Here is a 16647-nt window from a genome sequence, read left to right as displayed (position 1 = left end):
CCACAGAATATAAAAGCAGGGAACATCTGCTGAACCTGTACAAAACACAACTGGGCTCAATGGGAGTAGTGTGCTTAATTCTGTTTATGGGAAGGATACAAGGCTGAGGGGAGATTTGATAGAAATAAATCAAATGCCTAAGGGTCTGGACACAGCAAATAGTGGGAAGCTGTTCCCGTGGACGGACGAGAAAAGGACTTGAGTCACAGGAACAAAATAAGGGGAAAGTAATTTAAGAGTAGCATAAGAAGAAAGAAGTGTAGCATATGTTTGGAATCTGGAAAATGCTGCCTTCAGTAATAATATAAAATGCTATCAGCAGGTCAGGCAGCACCTGTGGAATAAGAAACAGTTAATGTTTCAGCTTTGGGACTTGTTTCAGAACTGAGAAAGAGAAAAAGCAAGTTTGTTCCAGTGGAAAGAAGCTATTGGAGAAGGGTTACCGGGGCAGAAGGAAAAGAATCGCTCTAATAAGGCAGTCCAAATGCATCAGTGAAGGCAGGTTAAGGAGATTATGCCTCTTTATCTGTGCAATGCAGTGTTAACAGCAAGGCTGTAGGACATAGGACACGCCTAGCAGGCCAGACTATACAATTATCAAAATGAGGACAATCAGAAATGGCATTCACTCAGTTTCTCATAGAAACATAGAAACATAGAAAATAGGTGCAGGAGTAGGCCATTTGGCCCTTCGAGCCTGCACCGCCATTCAGTATGATCATGGCTGATCATCCAACTCAGAACCCTGTACCAGCCTTCCCTCCATACCCCCTGATCCCTTTAGCCACAAGGGCCATATCTAACTCCCTCTTAAATATGGCCAATGAACTGGCCTCAACTGTTTCCTGTGGCAGAGAATTCCACAGATTCACCACTCTCTGTGTGAAGAAGTTTTTCCTAATCTCGGTCCTAAAAGGCTTCCCCTTTGTCCTCAAACTGTGACCCCTCGTTCTGGACTTCCCCAACATTGGGAACAATCTTCCTGCATCTAGCCTGTCCAATCCCTTTAGGATTTTACACGTTTCAATAAGATTCCCCCCTCAATCTTCTAAATTCCAACGAGTATAAGCCTAGTCCATCCAGTCTTTCATCATATGAAAGTCCTGCCATCCCAGGAATCAATCTGGTGAACCTTCTTTGTACTCCCTCTAGCAACCAATAATCATACGAGTTTACCTTGAACAACCAAAGTCAAATTACTCCCTTACGGACTTCTCACTTAGGAATCTATTCATCACACAGCTAACAAAAACAATGTTTGGAACTCTTTTCCTAACCCCTCTGTTATTTATTATTTAAAATATATGTTTAATTTGATGGAGTGGGTGCAGGGGATTTAAGGGATAAAATATTGGCCAGAATGAGGTTAAGAATTAGCTGCGCTCTAAACCGTCATTGCAAATGGTTAATGGCAGCGAGATTTAACATCTAAAAAAGCAGTTCTGACAACAAAGAACATCTTCTCAAAATCAACGTTAAATGTCAGCCAAGATTCCTGTAGTGACCTCTCAACCCAAAAGTTCCTGATTCAACAATAATTACATCTTGCATTTATTGAACAAATTCTTCATACAGCGAGGTCAGATTCGTAAGAGGGAATATGATTACTTAACTGATACAACACTTTATTTCAAAAGCTGGTCCTTATGAGGTAGTACACTTGGCAGCATGTAACATACACTCAGTGGCCACTTTATTAGGTACACCTGCACATTAATGCAAATATCAGCCAATCATGTGGCAGCAACTCTATGCATAAAAGCATGCAGATGTGGTCCAAGAGGTTTATTTGCTGTTCAGACCAAACCAGAAAGGGGGAAGAAATGTGACCTTAGTGACTTTGATCGTGAAATGTTGGTGCCAGATGGGATGGTTCGAATATCTCAGAAACTGCTGATCTCCTGGGATTTTCACACACAACAGTCTCTAAAGTTTACAGAGAATAAATTGAGTTTGAAAAAACATCCAGTGAGTGGCAGTTGTGTGGGCGAGAACACCTTGTGAATTAGAGAGGTGGGAGTATGGCCAGACTGGTTCAAGCTGACAGGAAGGCAACAGCAACTCAAAATAACCAGATGTTACAACAATGCTATGCAGCAGAGCACCTCTGAATGCACAATATGTCGAACCTTGAAGTGGATGGGCTACAGCAGCAGACGATCACCATGCTAGGTGCCATTTCTGTACCTAACAAAGTGACCACTGTGCGTATAATAATACCTTTAAATAATAGGTTATACTGATAGCTACATAATACTTTTAAGAAATCTAAACAATTTAATTAAATGGAAAGTCAATTTCACTTACCTTGTTCTCATTGAATTAAAACCCTGAAACAATAAGATAAAATAATTAACTTTAATATTTATAGACCTTCATCAAAATATAAAACAGTTATATTATTGAGAACTAACTGGTATTAATTTATGATTGGGGTCTCATTTGGATATATTTAGCATAAATGCAAATAAGTCACTAAAATCTCTCACTTGATACCCAGTGAGAATTGGAATCGTGATGTCTATAAGTAATAAAACTCTGGATAATGATTTGAAAGGGAACTGAAATACGGGTGAGTCAGCCAGACCGGAAAAAAGACACTCTTACTGATGACTTTGTGGTCAGATGTTTATATTTTGTCAAATTTGTGAATGGTTCTGGGGAAGAGAGGAGCAAAATTTGAAAGAGAACCAAGGACAATGGCTTTGATCTCTCCAGTAGTTCATTCCAGAAGAGTGTTGTACTAGATGATGGACAGAAGTGATTGAGAGAGGCTCTGTTGAGTTAGAGTTGCACAACATCTGTGGAACTGGTGAGTAATCCAATGGTAATGCCAAATTCTGTTGCAACATGAAGATGAGAAATAAAAAGGACCTGAGTATGGGTCCTTAAGGAAAAGCCAAGATGTCACCATGGAAAGGGAAGTGACTATCTGGATGTGAGAATGAAAGTAAGAATGAATCATAGCCAGATACCAAAAACCATGTTTAAAAGGTGCAACAAAGCTCTGACCCCTAAATAAAAATCAAACATTCTGCCAGCATGACACTTGTAGCTCAAGAACTAAGGAGGCATACTTGAAAATCAGAAGTCCATGTTCCCTGAGATACAATTCAGTTTAAGAATATGGCAGACACAGCAGTTTCACAAACCCCATTGAGCTGGCCTCATCATTAAGGGGTTTATATTATTCACCTAAGATCCCCACCCATTCTCCATACCTCAACACTCATCTCCAAATCAGCATTCAACTCCCTATTGAACATCCCAGTTGATCCCAGGTCTGTAACCCCCGAATGGGCTGTTTCCCATACTTCCACTGCTGGCATAACTTGAACAAGGAGATGTGGCAGCCAAGGAAATAATCAGCTATTTACAAGTGAAGTGAGTAGCAACCACTTCTCACAGGAGGTGGTGAATATCAGGAATTCGTAACCCCGGAAGATTGTGAAGGCTGGATCATTGCAGTACAATGGATTCTAGTTAAATCTGCAGTGAATAATTTAGAGCGGGTTTCTGATAAGTCTTTGGTCATTGATAACTTTGAGCATTTCCAAAGAGAAGGAAATACTGCTAGTGCTCCATTTATTGGAAAAAAAAAGTATTTTAATACAGTGGATTCTGGTTAGTTGACCCATTGGTTAATCAGGGCAGTTGGTTATTTGGGACAACTGTTAAAGAACAAAAACTAATTGAGAAAATATTTGTGATTCCCTTTGTTTATTTTGGACACCCTGCTGCTTAATTGGGACAAGAGACATTGCCAAACAGCTTCTAATGAGCGTCAGTCACATGAACTTGTGTGGCCATTAGACACTGCACCATGCTCAGAGCGAACAATTTTCAAATAGCATCAGTTGCGTGCTTGGGTTTTAAAAAAGTGATGTTTGTCACTGACAGTTGGCGAGAAATAAGCAGTTAGACAATTTAGAATTGTTTTGCACACTGTGGTTTCAAACATTCAGGCTTGGAGATGCCAGAAACAGCCAGGAGTGAAAAAATGAAATGATTTCACTACTTCAACAAGTTAGGAACTACAAAGGATTTGAAGGTATCAACAATTACCTTGAATGCTAAAATGAAAATGAAGATTTGGAGGATACAATTGTAAGCATTGTATGTAGACAGTCCATTATCTGTAGTAGGTGTCTGTGCTAATATTGTTAACTTATAGTCAATCAAAAGAACACAGCAGCATGTCAGTTGACTGTAGTATCAGACGATGACAGTGAAACCTATGCAGTAGAGTTTTTAAAGTGTAAGAACCGTTATAAGGGAACAGTTCCACTCTCGCGACCTCAGAATTCTGTGTCCAGTGGTGCGAGTAGTTGTCACAAACTAGGGTCTTCCTTGGTTACAGTGGATAACCATGACGACTTCTGCACCTGGACCTGAAAAAGACTAAGGAGCTGGTGGTGTACCTGAGGACGGCTAAGGTACCAGTGACCCCTATTTCCATCCAGGGGGTCAGTGTGGACATGGTGGAGGATTACAAATACCTGGGGATATGAATTGACAATAAACTGGACTGGTCAAAGAACACTGAGGCTGTCTGCAAGAAGGGTCAGAGCCGTCTCTATTTCCTGAGGAGACTGAGGTCCTTTAACATCTGTCAGACGCTGCTGAGGATTTTCTACGAGTCTGTGGTGGCCAGTGCTATCATGTTTGCTGTTGTGTGCTGGGGCAGCAGGCTGAGGGTAGCAGACACCAACAGAATCAACAAACTCATTCGTAAGACCAGTGATGTTGTGGGGATGGAACTGGACTCTCTGACGGTGGTGTCTGAAAAGAGGATGCTGTCCAAGTTGCATGCCATCTTGGACAATGTCTACCATCCACTACATAATGTACTGGTTGGGCACAGGAGTACATTCAGCCAGAGACTCATTCCACCGAGATGCAACACAGAATGTCACAGGAGGTCATTCCTGCCTATGGCCATCAAATTTTACAACTCCTCCCTTGGAGGGTCAGACACCCTGAGCCAATAGGCTGGTCCTGGACTTACTTCCTGGCATAATTTACATATTATTATTTAATTATTTATAGTTTTATATTGCTATATCTATACTCTATTCTTGGTTGGTGCAACTGTAGCGAAACCCAATTTCCCTCGGGATCAATAAAGTATGACTATGGCTCTGACTTATCAAGCTCTCCTCTCTCCACGGAGCACTGCTGAAACACCTCCGTGGATCTCATCTGCCCATTCCGCCGGAGCTGACTTCACAAGCTAAGACAAGCATGTCCCTAGTTTACCGGGATACGAGGCCCACCGGCTTCTTCCACCTGCTTTAACCCTCCTGTCGGAGCAGTGTACCAAGCTGTGGCTACTGTTGCATGCAGCCAGCTACCTGGAGCCACAGGTGAGAGCTGAGTGTCTGACCAAAGGTAAGTGAGCTACCCCAGAATGGACAAGCCCCTTCACCAGAGGTGTTACCCCTCCCTGGTGAATTTCTACGTCACTAGCCCCTTCACCAGATGAATTTCTACGTCACTATTAGGAACTAACAGAGTTTTATAGTACAGTGGTCCTCAACCTCCGGGCTGTGGACCGATACATTGCCGCGAAGAATGCACTGGTGCAGTGGTAGTCGGAATGCACCCAGCACATCTTTAAGAAAAAAAGCCGAAATAAACAAGCTAATTAATTAGGTTGTTTATTTCGGCTTTTTTTCTTAAAGATGTGCTGGGTGCGTCCCAGCTACCGCTGCACCACTGCACTTTTAGCAGCCCTGTATCGGTCCGCGGCCCGGAGGTTGGGGACCACTGCTGTAGTGGCATTGGTGGTGTTCTAATTTGTCCTGCGTTTTAAATAAATAATTGTTACTCAGTTAAGTGGTAATTTGTCTTTTTTATACCTTTTTAACTATTTCGACTAATTGGGGCAGCCACTTAATTGGGCCAAAATGTACTGGTCCTGATGTGTCCCAACTAACCAGAATTCACTATATTTAAAGAGGAAGCAGAAAAATTTTGTAAACATTTATTGTGTTCAGTTCTGTTTGCCTCATTATATGAAGAATTTAGAAACTTCAGAGGGTGCAAAGGAGATTAACCAGGATGCTGCCTGGACTAGAGAACATGTTATGTGGAAAGATTGAGCGAGTTAGGCTTTTATCTTTAGAGCAAAGGAGAATGAGAGGTGACTTGACAGAGGTATATAAAACTATAAAAGGCAGAGGTCAGCAGTGGAATGGACAGCCAGTGCCTTTTTCCAAGAGAGGCAATGGCTAATACCAGAGGACATTCTTTTAAGGTGAGTGAAAGAAAGTTTAGGGGAAGATGTCAGAGGTTTTTTTTTTGAACATACAGAGTGGTAAGTCCGTGCAATGCAATGTTGGCGGTGGAAGTTGCAGCTGATACAATAGGGACATTTAGATAGGTACATGATGAAAGTAAAATGGGAGGTTTATGGGCTATGTCGGAAGATGGGGTTAGATTGTTCATGAAGTAGGCTTACACAGGTCAGCAGAACATTGTAGGCCAAAGGACTCATACTGTGTTGTATGTCCTATGTCTGTGTTTCCTGTAAGTGATTTTAATTCAGTTTGATTTCTGAAATTATATCTTTAATTGCCTTTTTCTTTTGGATTCACTTCCACATTCATGATTTAAATACCCTGTCAACTCCTTCCAATAATAGAAGCATCTCAAATGATTTCTTCCTTGCCCTGTCTGTAATGATTATAGATCCCGAGGACATTTCATTTCAGCCCAGAAAAGGAGGACTATTCTGTAACTCTTAAACTTACTAAGCAAAAAAAGTATTTTTTTTTTTAAAAAACAGATAAACTTGTACCTCCTTGCGTAGTAGATAAAAAGTAGACAAGTGGACCACAAACAAATGCTCTTAATGCCTTGCCTGGTCCTTCACTTTGAGGGAAAATAACTTAACACAGGGGTCCCCAACCTTCTTTGCACCGCAGCCCGGTTTAATATTAACAATATTCTTGCGGACCGGCTGACCGGGGGGGTGGGGGGTGGGGGGCGGGGGGCGGGGAGGGGGTGTTCAAGTAGGGTTAAACTCACCTCAACATGTCTTTTACAGTTAGGGTTGCCAACTTTCTCACTCCCAAATAAGGGACAAAAGTAACAGTCAAATACAGGACACTTGTGATTACCCCGAGAAAGACTACCATGACCATGAAGCCTTGCATGGGCACCTGTGTGCGCATGCACGTACGTGCCGATTTTTTTTCCCCACAAATCGGTTTTGGCTTAATCTTCCCGACTATACTGTACATACATTATTTCTACTTTATATAGGCTGTGTATTTATCATATCGTTCCTGCTTTTACTATATGTTAGTGTTATTTTAGGTTTATATGTTATTTGGTCTGATTTGGTAGGTTATTTTTTGGGGCTGGGAACGCTCAAAAATTTTTCCCATATAAATAAATGGTAATTGCTTCTTCGCTTTACGCCATTTCTGCACGAAAGGTTTCATAGGAACGCTCTACCTTACCGGGGGAAATACGGGACAAAGGCGGTCCCGTATGGGACAAACCAATTTAGCCCAATATATGAGATGTCCTGGCAAATACGAGACAGTTGGCAACCCCATGTTCAAGTTCAACAGTGCATGACAGGAAATGAGGAAAGGTGCAGCTGACTCATACCGTTTCCTCGTGGCCCAGTAGCCCAAGCTTTGCAGCCCAGTACTGGTCCACAGCCTGGTGGTGGGGGGCCGCTGAGTTAACACATAAAATTGCACAGCTTCTGATCCACAAAGTAGAATAAAGTGCAAATGCCACTACCTGTATGAAAACCAGTTTTTCCATCTTCATTAAAAGATTACTGAAATCAGCCATATTTTTCTCAAAGAGTTCCATTTGGTTTTCCAGTGCAGAAATCTGTGCATCAATTTCTCGCGTCACCTGGTTCTGGACTGTGTCGAGATACTTCAATGCTTCCTTTTCCTCATTTTCAAAGTACCTCCGTAGAGCATTACACCTCTCCTGAATTTGGGTTTTACTTTCTCTGATCAGGCTCTGTTAAATGGAAATGCATTGGTTAATACATTGTTGTCCACCTGATTTCAAGCTGTTTTTCTTGATAGAATCTGCAGTCAGAGAACCTCTAGATTACGGCTCTAAATGTTACTTGTGAATGACTTGAGGGAGAACAGGCTAACGGGGCGGATCTGAGGTCTGACAAAGATTCAAATACGCTGAATGGCATTTGTATCAGACAGTACACAAAGGAAAAAGTGGAGATCAAATCTCGTAACAGGAATGTCTATTCTTGTTGTACTATAATACCCATCCTGAGATACTGTAATTTATCAGTTCGGCCCTCCCATAAAAACCTGTAAAACCAGAAAGAGTAAACAAACAAGGTATACGGGCAGTGCAGTAGCGTAGTGGTTAGCGTAATACTATTAGAGTGCCAGTGACCCAGGTTCAAATCTGTCACTGTCTGTAAGGAGTTTGTCCTTTTCCTTGCGACCGTGTGGGATTCCTCTGGGTGCTCAGGTTTCCACCCACATTCCAAAAACTTACGGGTTAGTAGGTTGGTTGGTCACGTGGATGTAACTGGGCCAGAAGGATCTGCGACACGACCATAAGATACAGGGGCGAAAGTAGGCCATTCGGTGCAACAGGTCTGTTCCACCATTGTATCACAGCTAATTTATTATCCCTCTTCTCCTGCCTTCTCCCCGAAACCCTCAACACTCTGACCAGTCGGGACCCATCAACCTCCGTTTTAAATATTCTCAACAACCTGGCCTCCACGCCCATCAGTGGCAAAGAACTCTGCAGATTCACTAGCCTCCAGCCAAACAGAAAAGCTAATGCCGGAAATGAAAAACCAAGCAACCAACTCGACCTTCTACTGAAGCTTTCCTGTAGTCTAAAGCAACAATAAATACACAAAAGTAGAAAAAACTAGTATATATTTAAAAAAAGTTGGTTGAGTATTGTCATGTGTTCTGAGGTACAGTGAAAAACTTTGTTTTGCATGCAATCCATACAGATCAATTCACATATTCTTAGTTCTTTGAAAAGCAAGTTTGCTTTTAGTGATATCTGTAGGTGTCAACAGTCAGCCTCGCAATGACCGAGGTTGCCCCATTAAAAGTTTACGAAAAGGGTTGTAGCACAGCTAGTCAAAGGCCACTTCAGTCACAGGAACACTGCTCGGATGCTCAGTACTATCTGAGCCCCAAGGCACTGGCTGCTGCTGGTTGCCAGTCAACACTTTCCATAGTGCACAAAGAAAACTATGCCAGGCCTGGACCAGCATGGGTGGGCAGGAAGCAACTGGAAGGGAGAGAGAAGGTAGGGGTTGATTTGGAGTCATGTGGGGTCAAGGGGAACTGACCATGTACTTAGGGGATAGGGGACAGACAGCTGGAGACTGGATCCCAGGCGATGGGTGTAGGAGTGGTTGGAGATTGATGTCTTTAGAAAAGAGCATGGTTAGAGATCAAGCAGACTCCAACCATGGAAGAGATGCACCCATGGAATGCAGGCAAGTTAAAAAACAAAAAGAGGGTGGACTCAGTCCCCAGCTCTGGGCTGGAACTTTCTCATTGATGCCTCTGTTCAATAATGCTGCCACATAATAAAAACTTGACTTCCAGGAGTGCCTGATGTGACTTAATTTCCTGGTCACTCGCACTTCATTTATGCAATGATAATGTGTGGCCAGTGATAATCTGTATTTCCACAGCAGCATGACTCAACCTTGAAAAGATGGAAGGAAGTGATTTTCGGATGTGCAGCAGTACAAATAAGCAGTGGTGCCTAACCACATTTCGAGGCCAATCTTTCTGCTCTACCACAGTCTGCAGCCACCACCAGGAAATACAGCACACAGAAGGAACAGGCCAAGTTCAGCCATAGTTGTAGCACTTGTTCTGAGCATACCTGACAGGATGTTCGGCCATTTACAATGCCACTATATTGTCCTTTTACTTAAAGGTTCCTCTATTCTTGCACACCCTCAAACTGTTTCACTTCACCGATATTGTTCATTTCATTCTTTCTGTCAGAATCTCTTCACAGGTTTCTGTATTGCTGGCCAACTTGACAGACTATGTCCCCTTGTAGTCACCTACTATTCTAATCACTATTTATCTGATCTCCAAGTATTGAAAATGACACAGCATTCAGATATCCATATTTTAATACATTAAAATAAAGCAATGTCCTAACGATGAGCCCTCGGGAGCCCAAATGACACCAATTCTATATTCTGAAACACAACAGATGATTACGATTCTCAAATTTTGTCCTTGAAATAATTATTTCTCTACATTGCCAGTAGCCGGCCCTTCGAGGTGCACTACTCAGCAACCCCCCAAATTAATCCTAGCCTAATTACAGAACAATTTACAATGACCAATTAACCTACCAGAACAATACGTCTTTGGACTATGGGAGGAAACCAGAGAACCCAGAGGAAACCCACACATTCCATGGGGAGAAAGTATTACAGGCAGCAGCAGGAATTGAACCCAGGTCACTGGTAGTGTAAAGCATCGTGCTAACCACTACACTACCGTGCCACTTTCTAACTGATGCATTCCTCTTGTCAAACTTCACCATGACCTCAAAAAATAACTGGTTCAGATTAAGAAAACATCATTTGCCTGTAGCAGATTTTTGCTGACTCTACTAACACAAGCCTTCCCAGATGTACAATGGGGAGAACTTCTGGTGATTGAGATTATGTCACTTTATCTTGGACAAGTTCGATTTTTCTAGTGTGGTTTCAGACAGACTTTCAAAAATGCCGCTTAAGATATGAAGGCGTTCTTATTCTGGTGTCATCCCCCTTCCTTTCCAGTCCCACTAAACAATCTCAGCCTGAAAACATCTACTGTTTGTCCACTTCCGCTGATAGTGCCTGATCTGCTGAGGTCCTCCAGCACTTTGTGTGTGATGCTCTGGATTTCCAGCATCTGCAGAATCTTTTGTGTTTATGGTATCACATTGGGTCTTTCATGAAAATCAACAAATTGCAAGTGCTGGAAGTCTGAAATAAACACAGAAAATGCCAGAGACTCAACAGGTCAGGGTGAATCTATGCTGAGAAACCAGCAGAAGTCCAGCAAAGGGTTGCTGATTTGAAGAATTAACATTTACACAGATGCTGACAGATCTGCTGAGTATTTTCAGCATTTCCTCTTTTCACATAGACAGTTCTCCACTTAAAAGGGACCCCACTTAAAACACCAATACAATCAAAGGAAATACACTCACCTGTGCATTATCCCTCTGTGCTTGGAGGTGCAGAATGCCAGACCGGATGGCAGTAGTATTAGCCCGGACCTTTTCTATCTGCTGTTGCAAATGATTCTAAAAAATAAATTAAGATAAATAAATAAAAACCTGAGGCAGAGGTGGAGAAGGAAGAAGCGAGAATCTGAGCAGAAGCTAAGGAAATCCATTGTGGTAGGAACAGAGAAAGCAAGGATAGAGAGATAAATGAGGGAGGAAAATGGAGGGAAGTTTGCAGCCAAACATGTTCTGTGCTGTACTTCCCTATGATTCTACATAGGCTATAGGTAAATATTGAGCTGTAAAGAGAATAACACGAAAGGATTATATATTGAAGCAGCAGAAGGTTTAGAATACTTCCAAGAGTTCTCAATCAATAAAATGACAGCTATCATAATCAAAACAGCAGCTGTAACTGTTATATTGGCCATTCACCTAAAGCTAAACATAAGACACCAGCTTTTCCACTAGCTCTTGGGAACAAGACTAAAAGCAACTTAAGTCTGACAGGTTGTTTAAGTCAACTTCCAAGTAATAACTAGTGATGTCACATTTAAATAGGATTACTGACACCGCTGTGTGGAAGAAATACAATGCTTTGGGAGCTGTCATGTTCAGATGGAAAGGCCATCATGGGGATCTGCTGAAGGAGGCAGAGTTTTTAAAATAAACACCTGAATTTCTGTTTATATTCAGCTTGTACCAGCAAGGAACTGGAAATATGAATGGTCAAGAAACTGTGAGTTCGTAATAGTTCGGTTTGGAGCTGACCAGTGAAAGAAACAGTAAAGCTGAGTGGAAATCTAGTTTAAAACTTGCAACTTATTTGTGGAGGTTGGGATAGGTGTTTCCACATCAACCAGCAAATCTGTTCTGGGTTACTGGCATAGGCCACCCTACACCTCCTGAACAAGTTTCTGGATTACAGATTCAGTCATGTATCAGGTGGGATTGCATACATCCTGTTATACCTTTAGCTTTTGGCTGTGAACATCTCAAACTCAGGAATTTCCCCTACCTCCAAGCCTCCCGCTTTACCTGTAAGGCCCTTGTCCTAATGCCCTTCTTTAGCTCAGTGGCAATTTTTTGACAGATTAGATTCTTGTGAAATGTCTGATTACCCAATGGCCTTTCATCATTGGTACATCAGAATGGCCTGCAGTATAAAATGCTACTAACTGTGACACTTTAACTTCAAAATGATATTTTATGGAAACTGCAAATTCCTGAATGACTTTGCAGATGAATAGGCTGTTCTGGCGGGATTGCAAACCTGATCAAAACTAGCTTGTGGCCTAAAAGCATTACATTTTCGTTAAATGTCATTTGCAAATTGTTAATATTAATTTGGCAGTGGTGCAGTCGGTAAGCCAGCCAAGTTCAGTCGCACCGCTATCGAACAGGGCCCTCAGGTACAGATAAAAAACCCCGAGCATACCCGCAGTTCCTGCTCCCCTTCGCTGATGCTGACACAGTTGTGGTTCTTGTGCTTCCCCACCACAGGGCAGAGGCAGCAGATGCAAACTTTGTCGTCCTTGCAGTAGATCTCCAGCAGCTTCTTGTGCTCCAGACACTTCCATGTGGACATGTCCGCGGTGGGGTCTATCAGAGGGTGGTTTTTGAACACAGCGTTCTCCCTGTGGTGCTTCAGGTGCTTGGCACACATCGAGGCTTCGCATTTCAGGCAGGTTTTAACGGCTGACAGTTTCTTCTTGGTGCAGTAATTGCAGGGTAGAGCCACCGGGGTTCCGTTCACCGCCTGGTATTTCTGAGCTATGTTGGCCAGCTTGAAATTTCTCTTCAGGACGGGCCTCTCCCGGTAGTTCGCCCTGCACTCCGGGCAGGAGTAGAGGCCGGATTCCGGCTCCTTCCACGACTCCTCGATACAAGCGTGGCAAAAGCTGTGCTTGCAGTTGAGTATCACCGGGTCGGTGTAGATCTGGAGGCAGATCGGGCACGTTAACTCCTCTTCTAGCCACACCGGCGGCAAAGACTCCGCCATCGCCGGAGCACCGAAACCGAAACTGAAACCGTGGCAGCTGCAGCGCGGAGCGTAACGGCCGAGGGAGACCACTGCAAACGAGAGGGGCCGCCCGAGCCTCTAATTGTAATTGCATCCCATTCACTGTGTCAGGCTGCAGTTCTTTTCACAGGAGTGCATTGCTACTATTGCAATTTATTCCCAGGACTCAAAGGGCCTCGGTGGAAGGTGCAGGGTATTGCAGCAACCTCGCTCTTTTCCCCCCGAAGTCCCCTGTGTAAATAGCTCCTGCCCGTCTAACGGACACATTCAAAAGTTTGGAGGGAGGGGTGTGTGTTTGTGTGTTTCACAGGTGCAACGCTTCCGAGGCTGCAGTTACGCTGCTCCCGTTTAAATTTACACGGGCATCTCTCCGTTATCAGCGATTCCCTGCTCCTTTACAGGCTGTTTCTGATTTGCAGCCTTTTTTAAAATTTCGGACGTTAGGGAACTGACAAAAACTTATACCTCCAGTTTAAATTCCGGGCGGAACATTTTGGAGGATCAAGAGCCAAAAAAAAAGAAATCCGTCTTGCTCAGAAAACGTTATGCCTTATTAGATGACGTACGAAGGAATTTTAACTGTACTAAGAGTTTAGGGTTTCGATTTTAAATGTAAACTGTAATTCAGCCAGATTTAAATTGTCAGCATTCTGGAATACTGTGTTTGAAACATGGAACAGTACGGCGCAGAGCGAGGCTACTTGTGGTCGTATGATCATGATCTAGTGCTGGACCATATATAAACCATGATCCATGATCAATCCAACCCTTCCCTTGCACCCACCTTTCTTGTATCCATATGCCTATCTGAGAGTCTCAATCACAGAACCATAGAGCATTACAGCACAGAAACAGGCCCTTTGGCCCATCTACTCTGTGCCAAACCATTAATCTGCCTAGTCCAATCGATCTGCACCCAGCCCACAGCTTTCCTTAACCCTCTCATCCATAATGTCTCTGCCTCTACCACCACCACCTCAGCAGCCTACGCCTGAGACCCACCACTATGTTTAAAAAAAACCTACCTCTGACATCTCCCCTAAAAATTCCTCCTAAACCTTAAATGGATGTCCTCAGCTATTGCTCATTGGTACCCTGGGGGAAAAGGCACTGGCTGTCCATTCTGTATGGCTTTCATCTTATATAGCTGCCTTTCATCTTCCTTTGCTCCCAAGAGCAACCTTTACAGGTTTACCTGTATTTCTCAGATTTACGTTGATAGTGTCTACTGCAATCTCTGCCTTGCATTTGGAAGATATTTGAAAAAGAGGCTAAAATGTTTTATTTTTGAAATCATATTCTAAATTACCCATACGAGGGGTGATTGATAAGTTTGTGGCCTAAGGTAGAAGGAGTCAATTTTAGAAAACCTAGCTCATTTATTTTTCAACATAGACCCCTCCTACATTTACACACTTAGTCCAGTGGTCATGGAGTATGTGGATCTTGGACCTCCAGGAAGTATCCACAGCAGGGGTGATTGATAAATTCGTGTCCTAAGATAGAAGGCGATAAGTTATACAGCTCTTGTTACATGCACATGCAGGTCAACTCTTTGCGTGATTATGCAGAAAGTTTGAGGTGGGTGATTGATATGCTCGTGGCCTATGGTAGAAGGAGATGAGTTATTAACTTCTCGGCCTGAAATGTCGACTGCACCTCTTCCTAGAGATGCTGCCTGGCCTGCTGCGTTCACCAGCAACTTTTATGTGTGTTGCTTGAATTTCCAGCATCTGCAGAATTCCTGTTGTTTAGGTTTTCTAAAATTGACTCCTTCTACCTTAGGCCACAAACATGTCAATCACCCCTTGTATTGGTCTCATATTTGAGATTTTATTGCTAAGTTAACCGAAAATCATCACCTTTCCTGTTATTTTATAGACGGGAATACACTAGAGTCATTTAAATACATAATTCAGGTTAAAATGGGTGCCTCATTTTTAAAAAAATCACAAATATTCTCATTTTCACAATTGGAAATATAGCCTTAGCAGAAAATAATTCCAAAAGATGCACGAAAGGAAAGATAAACAACTGGTTCCAGTGATCATAACACCATTAGTTTCAATTTGATCAAGGATAGATCTGGTCCTAGGGTTGAGGTTCTGAACTAGAAGAAGGCCAAATTTGAAGAAATGAGAAAGGATCTAAAAAGCATGGATTGGGACAGGTTGTTCTCTGGCAAAGATGTGATTGGTAGGTGGGAAGCCTTCAAAGGGGAAATTTTGAGAGTGCAGAGTTTGTATGTTCCTGTCAGGATTAAAGGCAAATTGAATAGGAATAAGGAACCTTGGTTCTCAAGGGATATTGCAACTCTGATAAAGAAGAAGAGGGAGTTGTATGAAATGTATAGGAAACAGGGGGTAAATCAGGTGCTTGAGGAGTATAAGAAGTGCAAGAAAATACTTAAGAAAGAAATCAGGAGGGCAAAAAGAAGACATGAGGTTGCCTTGGCAGTCAAAGTGAAGGATAATCCAAAGAGCTTTTACAAGTATATTAAGAGCAAAAGGATTGTAAGGGATAAAATTGGTCCTCTTAGAGATCAGAGTGGTCGGCTTTGTGCAGAACCAAAGGAAATGGGGGAGATCTTAAATAGGTTTTTTGCGTCTGTATTTACTAAGGAAGCTGGCATGAAATCTATGGAATTGAGGGAATCAAGTAGTGAGACCATGGAAACTGTACAGATTGAAAAGGAGGAGGTGCTTGCTGTCTTGAGGAAAATTAAAGTGGATAAATCCCTGGGACCTGACAGAGTGCTCCCTCGGACCTTGAAGGAGACTAGTGTTGAAATTGCGGGGACCCTGGCAGAAATATTTAAAATGTCGCTGTCTACGGGTGAAGTGCCGGAGGATTGGAGAGTGGCTCATGTTGTTCCGTTGTTTAAAAAAAGGATCGAAAAGTAATCCGGGAAATTATAGACCGGTGAGTTTAACGTCAGTAGTAGGTAGGTTATTGGAGGGAGTACTAAGAGACAGAATCTACAAGCATTTGGATAGACAGGGGCTTATTAGGGAGAGTCAACATGGCTTTGTGCGTGGTAGGTCATGTTTGACCAATCTGTTGGAGTTTTTCGAGGAGGTTACCAGGAAAGTGGATGAAGGGAAGGCAGTGGATATTGTCTACATGGACTTCAGTAAGGCCTTTGACAAGGTCCCGCATGGGAGGTTAGTTAGGAAAATTCATTCGCTGGGTATACATGGAGAGGTGGTAAATTGGATTAGACATCGGCTCGATGGAAGAAGCCAGAGAGTGGTGGTAGAGAATTGCTTCTCTGAGTGGAGGCCTGTGACTAGTGGTGTGCCACAGGGATCAGTGCTGGGTCCATTGTTATTTGTCATCTATATCAATGATCTGGATGATAATGTGGTAAATTGGATCAGCAAGTTTGCTGA

The 16647-nt window shown here is 42.7% G+C and overlaps 1 protein-coding gene across 1 annotated transcript in view; it reads right to left on the bottom strand.

Annotated features, from left to right (window-relative positions):
* The window catches only part of LOC140188394 (E3 ubiquitin/ISG15 ligase TRIM25-like), a 29223-nt gene extending 15982 nt beyond the window's left edge, over positions 1-13241 (bottom strand). The window contains exons 1-4 of the mRNA XM_072244625.1: positions 12671-13241; positions 11215-11310; positions 7762-7995; positions 2308-2330 (exon numbers count right to left, since the gene is read on the bottom strand). Of these exons, the coding sequence (XP_072100726.1) occupies positions 2308-2330; positions 7762-7995; positions 11215-11310; positions 12671-13234 (917 nt within the window). The 5' untranslated portion in view covers positions 13235-13241. The remainder of the gene's footprint in view (positions 1-2307; positions 2331-7761; positions 7996-11214; positions 11311-12670) is intronic.
* Between the last annotated feature and the right edge of the window lie 3406 nt (positions 13242-16647).

Source organism: Mobula birostris, chromosome 26 (assembly GCF_030028105.1).
Source record: "Mobula birostris isolate sMobBir1 chromosome 26, sMobBir1.hap1, whole genome shotgun sequence".
NCBI classification, from domain to species: domain Eukaryota; kingdom Metazoa; phylum Chordata; class Chondrichthyes; order Myliobatiformes; family Myliobatidae; genus Mobula; species Mobula birostris.
The sequence above is the reverse complement of the archived record's forward strand: the minus strand, read 5'-3'. Positions and strand labels throughout refer to the sequence as shown.